This window comes from Parasteatoda tepidariorum, chromosome 5, assembly GCF_982258835.1.
Source record: "Parasteatoda tepidariorum strain Cologne lab strain chromosome 5, Ptep-v5.0, whole genome shotgun sequence".
NCBI lineage: Eukaryota > Metazoa > Arthropoda > Arachnida > Araneae > Theridiidae > Parasteatoda > Parasteatoda tepidariorum.
The window spans coordinates 39,208,667-39,226,224 of NC_141759.1; the positions used below are offsets into that span (position 1 = coordinate 39,208,667).

The 17,558-nt window shown below is 30.7% G+C and overlaps 1 protein-coding gene across 1 annotated transcript in view; it reads right to left on the reverse strand.

Annotated features, from left to right (window-relative positions):
• The window catches only part of LOC107447239 (proto-oncogene tyrosine-protein kinase receptor Ret), a 77,195-nt gene that overhangs the window by 48,862 nt on the left and 10,775 nt on the right, over window positions 1-17,558 (reverse strand). The window contains exons 4-8 of the mRNA XM_087163710.1: window positions 13,088-13,320; window positions 11,699-11,855; window positions 9,763-9,854; window positions 6,652-6,777; window positions 2,325-2,568 (exon numbers count right to left, since the gene is read on the reverse strand). Of these exons, the coding sequence (XP_087019836.1) occupies window positions 2,325-2,568; window positions 6,652-6,777; window positions 9,763-9,854; window positions 11,699-11,855; window positions 13,088-13,320 (852 nt within the window). The remainder of the gene's footprint in view (window positions 1-2,324; window positions 2,569-6,651; window positions 6,778-9,762; window positions 9,855-11,698; window positions 11,856-13,087; window positions 13,321-17,558) is intronic.

Below are 17,558 nucleotides of genomic sequence, written 5' to 3' on the forward strand. Positions count from 1 at the left end.
AAATTAAAAGGTGGTGGTTTCTCTACTGTAACAGAAAAAATAAAAATTTAATATTTTTTAGAAATAATATACTTAAAAGAAACTTTTAGTGGTTATCCGTAAATATAGAGATGGAAACTTACTGCTCTGTGTGAGAAATTTTTTTTAGCAATAGCAAACTCTCAGTTTTAAATTTCATGCGTGGCTTAATAAATTTAGTTTAAAATGATTTTGTCAACCAAGCAAATAATACAATAATATGTATGAAATTCCATTTAATTGGGTATAATATAGCCTACGTCACAGGTTGTGTTGTTCCTACTAAATTTAACCCATGAACGGCATTTTCTGCGAGCCTAACTTCAAGCCACAAATAAACAAACGAAGTGTTCGATCGTTTAAATAGCTGCTCGCCAGATTTTATTGCATTATAAAGAAAAGTTATTAAAACTAAATACAACTAAATAAACAACAGCAACTAAAACAAATAACAACAACTACTAATAACAATAACTAAATAAACAACAACTAAATTCCATTCGTTTAGCATTGCGTCATATGTTGTTCCTACTAAATCGAAATAGTTGTGTTTTTTTCATATTATACCCAATTGTACGAAAATTTGAGATATTATGTGAAATAATAAGCGCTTATCAATAAAGATATGAAAGCTGCTAAATTTTTTAAAATAAAATAATATTACAAAATGAAATATTATATATGTTCTCCGGCATATAGAGATAAAATAGAAAATAATAAATGGTGACTTTATTAAAAAAAGTCAATAATAAGAAGAAAAAAATTACTCAATACATGAACAGAAAAGCTATGAAATATTTTCTCATCTTTGTTACTTTCCATTTTGTATGAAATTACCCTTTTATATTTGATTGCCATAATAAAGTAAAATAAAACAGAATTATTTAGGAGATGAAAGGGTCCATAACCGAAACATGAAATTACACATTCTTGGTAGCAAGTGAATAATTCATTTCTTAGAAAAAGCCATTTTTCTTCTAAAAACCACACATTTAGGCATTAAGTATTATTAACACTAGATTGCCTAATTTTGACTGCTTTTTATTTCAATTAGAAAAACAATGATCTATATAATAACACAATTTCTTAGAATTTTGTGACTTTTTGTACAACATATAATTTTTTTATTGTTAATATTTACTAATAACTTGTTATATAACTGTAAATAATATAAAAAATGTTGAAAATTAATCTTAAACAAATTTATTTACCCATTCACAATTCAGTCATTTTGACTGCTTTTGGGCAATACAGGTTCATACTAATTTTCCGTCTTTCTAGTGTTGAACAGTGAGTAAACAAAAATGCCAACGCCCCCCTATTGGTGGACAATATTTGTATTGTAGGCAATGGCATGGGTTTATGGTAGCAAAATTTATGTCTTAATGCATAATGCTTAGTTAGTAAATTTGATTCAAAATTAATTTACTTACCACTAAGCAGCAATACGTCAAAAGTTCATATAAAATGCCATTCTTTCCTATTATATTAAATCAACTCAACTTATCATCTTCTACCGAACTTCCCCTTACAGCTCAGAGGATTAAAGCGAAGAGCAAAGATCCTCTTATTTACCTAACCCAAGAACTCAATTACCTAAGACAAAAATCAAGATGGTTTTCCATTGATGGACCAACATAAATATGATGGTTACCAACTTGGATTACCATCAAAAACCATCATACAGCTTGATGGGACCATCAAACCTTCCCAACTTCCCAAGGTAGGAATTGGCACCTTTTCAAGTTGGGCCAACATAGCATTCCCATCATGTCATTATGGATTTTTCTAATGGGCCAACATAGCATTCCCATCATGGCATGATGGATTTTTAAGATGGGCCAACATAGCATTCCCATCATGGCATGATGGATTTTTTAAGATGGGCCAACATAGCATTCCCATCATGGCATGATGGATTTTTCTAATGGGCCAACATAGCATTCCCATCATGGCATGATGGATTTTTATGATGGGTCAGCATAGCATTCCCATCATGGCATGATGGATTTTTTATGATGGGTCAGCATAGCATTGGCATGATGGATTTTTCTAATGGGCCAACATAGCATTCCCATCATGGCATGATAGATTTTTATGATGGGCCAACATGGCATGATGGATTCTTATGGATTTATTTTAATGCATATATTACAAGACGTCGGTTGATATACCTAAATCTTTGCAAGAGTAAGATTAAGTGTCTGCTAAACTATACTTTCTTTCGCAGAGCGATGAGCACTTTGCATTGCAATGTAAGCTCAGTTAACACAAAGAATTTTTTTCAAATAAAAAGGAACATTTACCTGTATCCACGACCCTTATCAAGACGTTGCATTGTCTGTCCGCAGCCTCGCGACTTCTCCAGGTAAGCTCAAGCTTATAAAGATTGACAGAGCTTCTGGATAGGGTCACTTCATCCTTCAAGTATATTATTCCTGTAGCAGGAGTAACACCAAATATTCTAGGTGAAGGCAGTCCATGGCTGGGTTCACCAAGAAGTCGAAAGAAATATCCATCGTGGGGATGTACTTCCATTGGTTGCACTATCTGATGACACACATAAATTAATAACTTTGGGGAACAAATTTTTAGTTGCATTTATTGGCAAATAATTAATCTTACGTTATTTAGTATTATTCAGTACTGAAAGTTTTGTTCTGAAAGCTACAGAATTTTTTTTCAAAATGGTACTTTTCAACTTAGTTCTAATTTTTGTTTCATTAAACAGTGCATCCAAAAAAGAAAAAAAAAAGAAAAAAACGAACCACCCTGAAAAACTTTTGATTTTCATCATCGGATCTTCACGTTCACTCAATCCTAATGGTTCAAGGGGGTGACCTCAAATATGTAAATTAATTAGTGCAGACGATATTTTAAGTTACGAAATGAGACACAAAGACGTACTTTCTTTGAATAAACATACCTTATTTTCGAAGGATTCAGATTTCTGACCCCAAAAATATAAGGGATAGCCGCAATCTGAGAAATATAGACCTCATAGTTTGGTCAAGAGAGCAATCCAAAGTTTGGACCCATTAATGTTAATTTTGCTTTTTGCGTATTAAATACTATTTCTCCATATCTAGAGAACTTTTTAAGTGAATTGAAAACTGTTTGATGCACAATTATGAAATTCGTTTAATGAAAATTAGAAATATGATTAATATTTATTATTTTTTAATATTAACCCTTTCGCGCCGACTGTCACAAATACGTGCCAGTATAAAACCATATCGACCAGGGTAAAAAGATAAAACTGGTAATCAAAGTAATTCTTTAGCTGTTTACTTGTGGGCGGAGTTATAATTTTTTGATTTATTTAATTCACCATTACTTTGTTCAAAATAAAACTATTTAGTTATACTTTGAATTAACATTGATTATATATATGATTAAACTAGCAATAATTAAAGTAAAAGCAAAGTAAGTCTGTCAAATTAGCAACGACTACATTTAAGTTACCGTTTTTTATTTAATTACATTCTGATTTTGTACGAATGCTTTTCTGAATCACCCGTCCCCAAGGGGTTAAAGGTATTATCGAAAAAAGTTTGAATTGTAAGGTATACAATTTCTAACATAATTTTAAATTATGTATGGCAAAATGAAAAAAATTAAGTGAAATCGATTGAATAGCTCCTGAGAAATTAATTTTAAATACACGACTTATTTTAAATTCGATTTCTCCGGAACTTTTCAACTAATTTTGCTCAAATTTTTCATTTGATAAGTAAAATTGCATATTTTAAAATTATGTAAAAAATTGTATACCTTACTACTCAAAATTTTTTCAACCATAATCAAATAAAATAATAAATATTTATCAAAATAATTTTTGCATGAAATTATCTTTGAAAAAACGAATTTTATAATTATGTGCAAAATTTTTTCAATTCACTTAAAAAGTTCTCTAGAAGTGGCTTAATACGCAAAAATTACGCATAATATTAAGGATCCAAACTTTGGATTGCTCTCCTAGCCATGGGTGAAAGCCCTTATATGGCAAGACGGAGAAGAGAAAAAACTTTTACGTAAAACATTTCCTTCCAGCATTTTTCGAAAAAAATAAAATATCTGTAACTATCAAGATTTTTTTAATAATTTTAGCATATATATAAATTTTCTTTTCCATGATAAAGTGGATATTGTTGAATAATTTAAAAAAAGAATAAGTAAACTCCTCCCAAGAACTAGCTATACATGAAAAGGTTTTACTACAAGCCTTTCCACTTTGCCGTTTCGGTTTCACCCATGCTCCTGGTCAAACTATGAGGACCATATTTCTCAGAATGCGGTTAACCCCTATATTTTGGTTATCACAAATCCAAATCCGCTTAAAAAAAAGGTATGTTTATTCAGAGAAAGTACAATTTTGTGTTTGATTTCGTAACTTAAAATATCGTTTGCTGTATTTAATTAGCATTTAAGATGACCCCCTTGAAGGAGTTCATGAACGTGAAAATCCGATCAATAGACCAAAAGATATTCAGAGTGATCGTTTTTTTTTTTTTTTTTTTTTTTTTTTTTTGGCGTACAGTACAAATTTACAAAGAACGAATAGGTTTACAGGTTCCTGTATATGCAGTATACATTTGTCTGTTTCTTGAAAATAACACTCAGGATAAAGAAAAAAACATATGAACTTAACGTAACGCATCGCATGTAATATCGCCTGCGTCATACTACTCCTTACGTAACAGAAAAGTGGGGATACTTAGATGTATTTTAAATTGAAAAAAAACCTCTAGATTTGAAATAAGCGATTCAGAAGTTTCTATGATGTGTTCAAAAATCTCATGCAACAGATAAAAAATTGTTTCCCAGAGTAATTGACTTTATGATGGTCTATTTATAAAGTGTATCAACTCCATGTTTGTTAATATTTAGATACAGAGTCTTAATGTTTGATGAATGTATCTTTTTCCGATCTTGTTTAATTTGCGATGTTTAAAAAATTACGAGACATCATTTAGCAATTAAACAAAAGATTATTAATAATTAATTGTAACAAAAAATGTATCAAAGTTTTTGTTAAATTACTGCATACTAACGCTTTTTAAAGTTACATGGCATTCTACTATAAACTTTGTTGTTAGAAAATGATTTTATAATCAATCAAGTTATAAGGATTGTTGTTGTTTCGATTGCCACTTGCCCTCGCTTGGGAAACCAGGCGAATTTAAGACAAAGGATGCGTTTCTTGTCTTTTAGAGACGCCATCTATGGGAAATAATACGATTTTAGACACACACACATCACAGCCGGTTTTGAAGAACAAACTCATTGATACATCCATTTATTTATCCACAGATCATAATTTTTACTTGAAATAGCGAACTATCAAACTCCAATTTAGTACCGTCAGAGGTATTGATTTGTTAAGAAAACTTGGAGGATTTTGTGACCCCGACAGATTTAACGTGCACCATTATAAGGATTAATAAAGTTATGAGTACATATAGTCTCAAGTTAGTTAATACATCTGTATTGATTATTGATACTGATGATTTTATGCTTTTGTTTGAACAATTTTTAGAGATGTCAGGGAGCTATGCTATCGATCACCAATTACTATAATGAACTACCATCACTCCAATGTAGGAATTCGGACTGATTTTATATGGGCCAACACAAAAAAAAATCGCTTTAATGGTCTATTCCTGAGAATTAGAAAGAATTACCATTAAACCATCATGGAAATTCATAGTTGGAACCACCACGGACCATCATGGATTGATGGTCCATGAAAATCAAACTTCTCTTGATGGTTAAACATCATAGTATTAAAGAAACATTTGCCATCATGGAATGATGGAAGTTTGTTGGCATATCAAAAACTATGAACGCGTAATGGAAAATGTTGGATGATGGTGACCATCAAATGATGTCGGACCATTATGAATCTCACTGAAACCAACATAAACCATCAAAATGTTTTGATGGAACCATCAAGAATTTTGACTTGGGTAAGTGAACGACGGTCTGTGTGCTGTTAAAAGTTAGAACGGATTTTTTTAAAGGAGAATAGTGCATGGCAAGCAATAACGACAGATTTGTAATTTTTGTTCAAAGCACATACAAGAATTCCATATTTTCAAGACATTTTTCATGTTGTATAGTGAGCTAATCTTTAAAAGTTTTAGAACTTATTTTCGTTACAGTTTGGGAATCTTGAGTTGCAAGTACCAATTTACGTCACAGCAGATGTACTGCTTTTCAGCATTTGGTTCCAAAGCAGTAAGTAGTAACCAAGTTTCAAAGTGGTAGCCAAGTTGGCGACGGTCTAACCGTCAATGATTTCCTTTGAATGCTAAGTTGTTCTTGTCAGCTGTAGAAATGCGTAAAGTTATCGAGCTAAAATGTTAATTTTTAGTAAAATGGTGCGTGGTAGACAAAAAGTAAACATAGATTTGTTATTTACAATAAAAAATATAAAAGAAACACATATTTTCGTGTAAAAGTATGTTTTTTTATGTTTGCCTTTGATTTTGCATAATGAGCAAATGCGTGTAATTTTACAAACCTTTTAGGAATTTTGAATTTGTCATTTTTTACACAACGAAAAATGAGCTGTGTTTCAGCATTTGCATTGAATAGATATTTTCAAACTACTATAATTAAATTACTTACTCTAGCGTGTTGTGAGGAATGTCGAAATATGCTGGCAACCACTTCTAAACTTTTGGGTTCAAGTACAGTACTAGGTGGATATATTGTTTTGTTAGTTATCTGTACGTGAAACTCAATATAAGAGTCCTAAAAATAAATTAGATAAAAATAGTCAAGATTTTTTTCCATAAAGAATTTGGGTTGATAGAGTGCTTTGTTATGAAATGTTTTGTTACGATTATTTTATATGAAAATACGATACCAATAGCTTAGTCCAGAAATCAGAAATTTTAACTTCAATTTTTTTGCTTCACTATATTTTAAAAACATTTTAGCGAATGCAATAAATAAAGCTTTCTTACTCTCCCTGGGCAGGATTGTAAGGGTAGTTAGAGCATCCTACTACGAACCCGAAGGTTCTTGATTCGAATCCTGCCCTCAGCCAACGAACACACATTTCTCCCTTCATATCACTTTTGAGACTATGCATTTTACTCAAAAATGAGTGTATGCTGTTTTAATTTGAAATATAAGGTTTTTTCAAATTTGACCATAATTGGTTTAGGAGCTATTTTGACACTGTTTAGCTCGATTTTGAGAAACCCTTTTTTACAGTATAGTGATGGAAAGATTTTTTTGTACAGATCACCGATATTCATAATAACTTATAATTATTTAGTTAGAATTTTTAGTATTATTTATTTAGAATTCTTTTTTTTTCCAAATTAATTAATAATTATACAACTAAAATCGGGTATTAGTTTGGGGGAAAAAATTCTATCTAAAAGTATATATTTAAGTAATCACTACTAATATAATTTTCTTTAATGATTACTGACACAAAATATAAATAAAAAAATAAAACAAATAAAATTTTAAAAAAACAAAAAAAACCAGATAAGTTTGTCCTTCTTTTAAATTTAAAACACATAGTTTTATTTTTCATTCAGTGATAGGTATAGTTCCTTACAATTGGCAACATTCAAATTAACTTCATTTGCTTATACTTTTTTAATAATTTAAATTTTTCATTTCAAATTGTCATCAAGGCAACTAAATCATTTATTTAAATTATAACTGAATAATTATTTGAATAAAAGCAAATTATATTTAAATACATAACAATACTGTTAGTTATATGTACGCTGTTCACAAGAGTCTTGAAATTTAAATTAGGTTATAAAATAATTTTAAACTTTCTTTAAAAAAAATTAGGGTTTTGCTCAAAGTAAAAAGTAAAATATTACACTTTACAGAGGGAAAATCCGAGTAACCGCTCAAAAGTTATTAGAGTGGTCTGCTTTTTCTTTTTTTGTCTGTACATACAAAGTTATGTATTGCGGTGTGATAAACCGGAAACTTCTTAAATATTTCGCATCCGTCCCCCGAAGCGTGAATCCTGTTTTATCTAACTTGAGTGCATTTTCTCCTATTTCGAAATTGACTTAATTTTCCGATTATTAAGCAAAATATTAGGATTAAAAGAATCTTACAGCAATTGGCTACCTCATATATTGACTCAAAATAGCATAAGTTATTACTATTTTGAAAACACGTAATTGTGAGAGAGAACTAAGACATTTTATGCATTAATCAATTTCATGATATTTTTTAATAGATACTCACAAATAAATGAATTCGTAAAAGTGGAGATTATGGTGATACCGACAATCAATTAGTTCGATAAGGCAAAGGTCAAAGTGGCAAAGTAAATCTGTGAGTTCATGAAAGTAGAGGTCAACGTGGAACAGTAATTTTGTGAGTTTGTAATAACGGAAGTCAACGGGAACAATGATAGTGGGAGTTCGTAATGACAGCGAATTTTAATTCTAAGAGTTCGTAAAAGCGAAGGTCAACCTTAAACAGCAATTCTATGAATTCGTAAAGACGGGGATCAACAGGGAACAGTAATTATGCGAGTTCGTAAAAGCGAATATCACTAGTAGAACATTAACTAGCTGAGTTTGTAGGGATGGTAATCAACAAGAAACATTAATTATCTGAGTTCGTAAAGACGGCGATCAACGTGGAACAGGAAGTAACTGAGTTCGTAAAATCGAAGGTCAGCAAGAACAATAACTATCTGAGTTCGTAAAGACAGCAATCAATGTGGAACAGTAATTATGTGAGTTTGTAAAAACGAATGTCAATAAGAATAATAACTGTTCTGAGTTCGTAAAAGCACAGGTCAATGTGGAACAGTAATTATGCAAGTTCGTAAAAAAGGAGGTCAACGTGGAATAGTAAATATCTGAGTTCGTAAAGATGGCAATGAATGTGGAACAATAATTAGGTGAGTTCGTAAAGACGGTAATCAACGTGGAACAGTAATCAAACGAGTTCGTAAAAGCGAAGGTCAACGTCGAAAAATAATTATCTGAGTTCGTAAAGAGGGCAATCAATGTGGAACAGTAATTATCTGAGTTCGTAAAGATGGCAATGAACGTGGAACAATAATTAGGTGAGTTCGCAAAGACGGTAATCAACGTGGAACAGTAATCAAACGAGTTCGTAAAAGCGAAGGTCAACGTCGAAAAATGATTATCTGAGTTCGTAAAGAGGGCAATCAATGTGGAACAGTAATTATCTGAGTTCGTAAAGATGGCAATGAACGTGGAACAATAATTAGTTGAGTTCGTAAAGACGGTAATCAACGTCGAACAGTAATCAAACGAGTTCGTAAAAGCGAAGGTCAACGTCGAAAAATAATTATCTGAGTTCGTAAAGATGGCAATGAACGTGGAACAATAATTAGTTGAGTTCGTAAAGACGGTAATCAACGTCGAACAGTAATCAAACGAGTTCGTAAAAGCGAAGGTCAACGTCGAAAAATAATTATCTGAGTTCGTAAAGAGGGCAATCAATGTGGAACAGTAATTATCTGAGTTCGTAAAGATGGCAATGAACGTGGAATAATAATTAGGTGAGTTCGTAAAGACGGTAATCAACGTGGAACAGTAATCAAACGAGTTCGTAAAAGCGAAGGTCAACGTCGAAAAATAATTATCTGAGTTCGTAAAGAGGGCAATTAACGTGGAACAGTAATTATGTGATTGCGTAAAAGCAGAGGTCAACGTGGAACCGAAATTTTGAATTTAGTATATGAATCAAACGCTCAATTCTCTAACTTACTTCGTTTTTCGTGATGAGATGTGTATCATTAAAAGTCACTGTCACATTGTAAGAAATTTCGGGGAAGTGAAACTTGGCTTTGGGCACAAGAGCTATTAAAAAATATAAAAAAATAATTTTATTAAGCAGACAAACAAGACAAAAAAATAATTTTTCACTTCCATGCAATGAAGAGAAGCTTAAGAAGTTTTAAAGAAGTTATGTCAAGTCAATAAGAAAAATAAATTCAGAAAATTAGTGAGCACTTTTAAGGGTTTGAATATTTTCTTAGTAAATCTTTTATTTATTTTTATCCAAACTTTCAAAACTATATCACTCTATCTTCAAAAATCTGATAGGTTGGGAAATGTAAGTATTTGCAGATAGCAAAATTTAATTTAACAAATTTTAAAAGACATTTATATAGACTACTTTAGTGAAAGTAAAATTTTAATTAAAATATACGTACTACATCTCTTGCAATTTATTATGAAAATTTTTCTACTTGTTAAGAAAACAATTTTCGTGGTATATATGTTTATTCGGAGGAAAAATGCTTTTGTATCTGATTTCGTAATAATTAATTGTAATTAAAATATTTGGTGTCGCTCCAAGAATAAAATTAAATATTAGTAAGTGATAATTCATTTATTTAATCAAAATTTACTAAGATTGATAATTCTTTTTCGGCGCATAGAACATTAAATCTATTGTTCGAATTATAAAACCGGAGAAAAATTTAATTCAATAGTCTAATATCTTTTTTCTGCAATTAAAAACTTTTAAAATATTTTATAATTTTTCTCTATCATGAACAAAACCTTAGAAGAGTGTAATAGTGGTTGCAAATTTACTGCAGTGCTAGAAGAAATGTCATTTTTCAAGGTTATACAATCAAGCTTATCGGATTAGCAGGATAGAGTTTGTTTTCACATAGATCTACATTTATTTTATTTTTTATTTTAAAATCAGCGTTGAACAGTTGGCCCAAAATTTTGAGTTTACGATTATCAATGTTCTACTCCGTCGCCTAGTAATTTTAATTCCGACTCAGAAGACAAGGGAATTCCATAATCTGGAATTGGAACAAACTAGCCTTTCGTGGAGGATTTTTCGGTGGAATTAACAAGCACTTGTGTTTCATAGAGTGGAAAATTACGCAAACCTCAAACTGTTAACCCGACGGCAATGGAATTCTAGCTCATGATCCGTCCACCACAGAGCATATTTTTATGTCAGCAATGTGGTCGGTGTGAACAGGGAGAAGAATTCGTATCAAAGTGCCACTGCTGAGATTCGAACTCTGTTCACCCCATTGGTAGAGGATTGTTATGTCCCGAACCCCCGCAGTACCAGAAAATAAGGAAGTGGTGGCTACAATTATACTAAATGGTTTAAGTTATTCTCTTTTTTTTGCTATCATGAAACCTTTCTAAGGACAGTGAAATATTTGTTTTTTACATTTTAGCTCAGAGGTTCCCATTTTTTTTCTATTACGGAACCCTAAATAATTTACAATGAGGTATTTACAACTGAATAATTAAATATATAAAAAATGAAATAAGAATTTGCCACTTCCTACATTTTTAGTCGTTTGTGGCACCCCAGCTTGTAACTGAAAATTCACCAGTTTTCAGCTACTATTATTCTTTAAACAGCGAGATAAAATATGTTTCTCCAATAGGAATACACTGCGAGAGGTCATCGCTGCTGCATTGTTTCCCGACCAAAATTTTCAACCGAAATTCGCAGCTCGGCAAAGGGTTAAAGGTTCCGTCACAAAATGATAAGATTTAAGTAGCATTTGAAATGCATGTTTACAAAGCTTATAGGTTGTGGAGGACAAAATTCTTCTAAATCCACTTAACTTAACGAGTGATGAAATATTACGTAATTGACACTAAGAAATGCCTCCACAAAGTGGAGAAAGCAGGCATTTCTGCAACTCTCTCTTTACCTGTATTAATCAGCATATTGGTCTTGTTTACACCATGAAATACAACCGGATCTTTGAGAGAAAACAATTGTAGAGGATCATTCAATTGCACTGTAATATCATTCACTGATGCTGTGTCTGGATCAAGAACAGTCAGTTGAAGAGGTAATGGCTTTCCCTGAAACAAATTTATATATATATATATATATATATATATATATATATATATATATATATATATATATATATATATATATATATATATATATATAGATAGATAGATAGATAGATAGATAGATAGATAGATATTTGCAATTCGGAATCCGGAAGATCTTTAGAGTTAGATAAACTAATTATTAAGTTAACTTTCAATGTCAAATTATCATAAATAATATTTATATTTATTAATAATAGTATTTATAGATATTACATTAGAGGGCTGTGCCCCCTGCTCGCTACCGCTCGCCAACCCCGGAAAATTGCTACACAATCTTATATGGTTTGCTTCGCAAACCAAGCTCGCTTCGCTCGCTACTGACTTAGGTACATTGCAAATACACAAAATTCTAAGAATTCAAAACAGTCATTCAAATCCATATAACAACATTTTTAAAAAAAAAATTACATCTTTTCATTAAAATAAATTTGAATTTAAAAAAAAGACATGCAATTCGTTAAACCTATTAGAAATGTGCTATAGTATAAAATCTTAAAGCGTAACAGCACGACTGAGACTTATTTTTCAATGAATAATTAATAACAATAATAAAACAAATAAATTCGTGATATAAATCAAAAATCGTCAAATAAATTCGTAATATATAAATTCGTGAAAAAAGCGCTTTCGACTAAATACTAAAATAGAGATCTATCGACAAAGACTACTCACTTCTGCCTAGCTTAAGGTTATTTCAGTTTCCGTTTTCAAAAGGGCTACATGTTGAGCCACCTCAGCTAGATTTGGCATGTGGCATTTTTAGCGGTAATCATCGGTCGATTTTCTAGCGCTACCATTTGGGGAGTTGTAATGAGTCTTTTTTTTTTTGTCGCCGTGTCAGGGAAATATATATATAGTTAATAATATTTATAAATAATATTTAAAAAAAATTATGTTCAGAAACCTGTGAATTTGTGAAAATCATTTCGATTCGACGCATCTCAGTGTTCGCAAGGAAAATTTAACAAGCTTAAAATGGGAGCAGTGACTCATAAAAGCTATTGAGTAAGAAATGCCTTTGTCTTCTTAAAGAAAAAAATTGCACAGTTTCAAGGAACATTAGCATCAAAAAGCAACAACACAAAATCTTTGAAAGAAAAAAAAAAGACGCAAAAGAAAGATCTGTCTATAATCGTAGTTCAATTGTAAAAAAAATAATAATAATAATAATTAAGATATAAAAATCAACTCACTGGAATAACTTGTGATACATCAATTTCTTGGAAAAGACTGGTGCTGTTTTGAACGTACGGCGCATTGTCATCCACATCTATAACCATAATTTGAAGTAAAGCCATAAAAGTGCCTCTTTCTGTACCACTTTTCACTTCACAACTGATGTTCCACTCATGGGAAGTGGCAGATTCATAGTCAAATGAGGATACAGTTGTCAAGATACCAGCTTTACGAGTGATCTTTAGATAAGCTGATTAAAACATACAGATATTAATAATAACGACTATATGAACTGAATAAAAACAAATATTAAATCCGTTCAAGTTATAATAGTTACAACTTTTCTTTCAATACAAAATTCTCATGGGTATCAGAAATATTTAATTGCTGTAAAGATTTTAAGTTGATGCTAGTAATAATATCATTTTTAAGCTACCACTATAAAGTTTAGAGGTCCAGTGGGAATGAATTTTCATACAGTTACAGAGATGCCAACTGCTCCGGACAAGCCAAGATAATTTTTAAAAAAACGGCAAACAACGACAAAGTAAATTTTGCAAATATTTGACTAATTTTGCTTTATTTTTAAAAGGTCCAGCATAACTTGTGCACAGAGATGCCAACTTGTTCCGGACAGCAAATATATTTTTGTGGTAGTTTATCAATTGTGATTCTTGGTTTAAAAAATTCAATTCAGAAGATTTTTATCCACCAATATTTCTAAATAATTCGTAGGCTTATACTATTCCTCACTTATTACAAAATAAGGTCATGCAAGCAAGCAAAAGTAGTCAAATATTTGTATTGTAGTTATTTACCGTTTTTTTACTCATTTTGGCGTGTGGGGAGCTGTTGCATACCTGCCAAATCTCCCGCATTTTGCGGGAGATTTTATTTTCATATTTAAAGTGGTAGTAAATATATACTATTTTTTTCTTTTATAAATTTAATTTTTAAATGATTTTGATCACCACTATTCTTACAAAAATTAAGCTTATATATTAATATGTGTTACTATCATGGTTATCAACTTAATTTTTTTCAAATACAACGTATTTGTTTGCTTAAAATTGAAATTTTAATACCACTGGTAAAAATGATAATGGAAGGGATTAAAAGTTGGCGTCACTGCTTGTGCACTTGAACTGAGTTCTATTACAATTGCAGAGGCGGTGGTAAGATTAAATCTGCATTTAATCTATAGGCATCTTACTATATATAAAATTCTAATGATGGTGTCGCAGTTTTCCATTGTTGTCGGCTCATTTTTATTGGCCAGAAAATCACGTGGTAGGATCCAGTTTTCCCCCATTCATTTCCTTATTGTTTAGGCTGTCATCAGCATAAAATTAACAAAAGTCGTAAAGGTATTCGCGATCGCAACGAACTATAGGGGGCGTTGTTGTATGAGACGCTTACCTGCGATTTCCATATGAACCGTCATTCAGTTACTCTGGAGACGTCGTTAATGTAGCGTGTAGCATTGCAACGTTCCTTCTTTAATGTGGCTTATTAAATTTAAAAAAGAAAAATGCTTGATCTTCTTTCTTGTACAACCGAAAACAAAATGGTATCTCTTTTTATTAGAGAAGGAATATCCAAAACACATCGGAAAAATATTCGTACATTAACAGAAAAAAATATGTATATTCTTATAAGAGTTAAAACCTAATGCCCGAGAAATAGTATTACTAAATTTAATGATATAACATGAAAGGCCCATTTAAACTTTACAATCTATAGTTTTAAGAATCATATTAGTTCAAAAATTAAAATGAACAAAAAGTATACATAAGCCTCATAATTTTATGAAATTTAATTTTGTAAACAACGTTTTTTGACAACAATTTTTATCAAAAAATTTCAAGTTTCAATAAAAATCATTATTTAGAAACTAAGAAACGTAAAATAAAGAATACTGACGAAACAAAAAAAAAACAAAAAAAAAAAAAAACAATTCTTTTTTGTCGCCATTTTTAGTGCTACGAATATTCGTCTTTGGGATTTGCCAAAAACAAAACAAGATGCAATTTTATTTTTTCAGGAGGGGAATATTTTACCGAAAAAACGAAAATGTACCAATTCCCACAACATAAAACTTTATCTTGGCAAACGTACGTTTTGGAAATGTTATTTCATTTGGAATCTTATTTATCAGAGTTCATATGGCGATATGATTGTTTTGAATCTATGCTAAACTCTATATCGGCTCATTTTCCACCGAAATCCAATTAACTATTTTGATTTTAAATAAAGTGTTTTATTTTATGAACTGTCGCAAAAATTTTAAGTGTAGATTGGCGGCACTTAAAAACCGCCAAATCTGTAGCGGCGGTGGCGTTAATACGTCGTAAGTACCGAATTTTTATTCCATACTTTTCTGAATCATATTATTTCAAACATTGGAATATACAAGAAGTATACATAAACACATAATGTTATACCATTTAATTTTTCAAAAGTATTTTGAGAACAATTTTTATCAAAAAATTATAAACTAAAAAACGGAAAATAAAGAATCCTTAGGATAAACAAAAACGATTTTAAGAATTATTAACATTGAAATAAAAACTTTCATATTGTTTCTTTTTTTATTATTCTTATAGTTCTTAATCAGACGTAAAAAACCATTCTGTAGAGAACCATCATCAAATGAAAAAAAATATTTACAAGCAAATTTTTTATTGTAAAAATCATTGCACTTACCTGATTTATGATTCCCGGAGAATTCCAAAATGATAAGTTCCTTGTTTGAAAACTTTATTCTCAAATAATAGATACATAGTTTTATACCTTCATTACTTTTAGATAACATACTACACAGCAAAATTTTATAATTGATATGAATTTGAATATGTAGCTAAAAACAGAATAGCTGAATTCTAGTTGAACTTATTCTTTCAAAATTAAAAAAAACTTACCAAGAAAACGATTTAAATTAATTAAGAATCAGCACAAATGGCACTATTTCAAGTAACTTGGATAATTTTTTATTGTTGTTTTCCGAATTATATGGATACAGAAATATATACTATTCTATAACGAAGAAGAATATGCTATAACTATTACAATTCTGTATGTTCTGAATTCATATTTATTCACTGGAATGACGAAAGCAATGTTGACTTCACTTTAATTCGTAATGAATTGAAGACAGAAGAAATGCATTTTACCTTAATACACACATCTGTAACAGTATCCGAAATCGGAAGTCATCAGTTGCAAGTTTGTTGATAATAGAAATTCAAAATTATTGAGGAATTTTTCTTCAAATGTTTGGCGTGTTCTGTTCCTGAAAGATTTACTAATATTCTGGAGATTTTTTTTCAAGTTCTTCGGCCTTTTCCTTAGGGAAATTTTGTTTCTTATTTGCTGCTAAAAAATGGCGTCTGATTCAGTCAATGACTTTGATGGAACTAAATGAAAACGTGATAAATTAATGTCCGATATTTACAGGCTCCCGCTAGACGGCGTACTCGAGCGTTGCGATCGCGAATTGTTTTCCTTTAAATATTTTTGTATCCCTAACTTAAAGTTATTTTTCAGTACTGCTATTATTAGCGAAAATTTTAAATTATGGTTGAGAACTCATCAAATTTGTTTGAACAATATAATGTATTAAGAATATAAATGTTATTCAAAAAATTGATGATTAAAAAAATCACTTCTGTTCACCAAGAGATCTAAATGTTCATAATACTAATAGATAGTAATATTTAGACGTGGGAAGTAGAGGCGCAAAAGCGTAAGTAAACGGAATTCCTTTTAGTACATACATGTTAAGTGAATATTTTTAACTTTAGTGGGAAAACTGTTTTCTGCCAAGAAAAAGCAAATATTGCGAAGCAATCATTGGGGTTGGTGAGCGGTAGCGAACAGGGGGCTTTGCCCCCTAGTATTTAATAAATTATTAACATGTTTACATAACACAATCAGATGGTTAAAGTTGCATACCTGCCAACTTTTACGCATTTGGCGTAAAATTTTATTTCTATATTCAACGTGGCAGTAAAATTTATGCTTTCTAAATATTCCTTACATTTATAAACTTAATTTATTATCTTTTTGACCACCACTATTTTTAAAAAAGTTAAGCTTATATAGTAATATGTAATACTGTAACAGTAGTCCGCGATAACTATTCCAAAATACAACGTAAGATTCTGCCTAAAATTGTAAATTAAATCCAATTTTGCTACCACTGGGGAAAATCATCCTCAAAAGGATTAAAAATTGGCAGGTATGAAGTTGGTGTAAGGCTCTGCTACTTGTGATTTAAAAAGTGGTGAATTATATAAGCCTACGAATTATTTAGAAATAGTGGTAGATAACTAAATTGAATTTATTAAACCAACAATCACAATTAATAAACTACAACTTTAAAATATATATTTGCTGTCTGTAGCAAGTTGGCATCACTGTAGTTAAATTTTCGTTACGAAATAACTCTAGGGATGCCAACTGCACCGCTTTCTGCAAAAGTTTTTA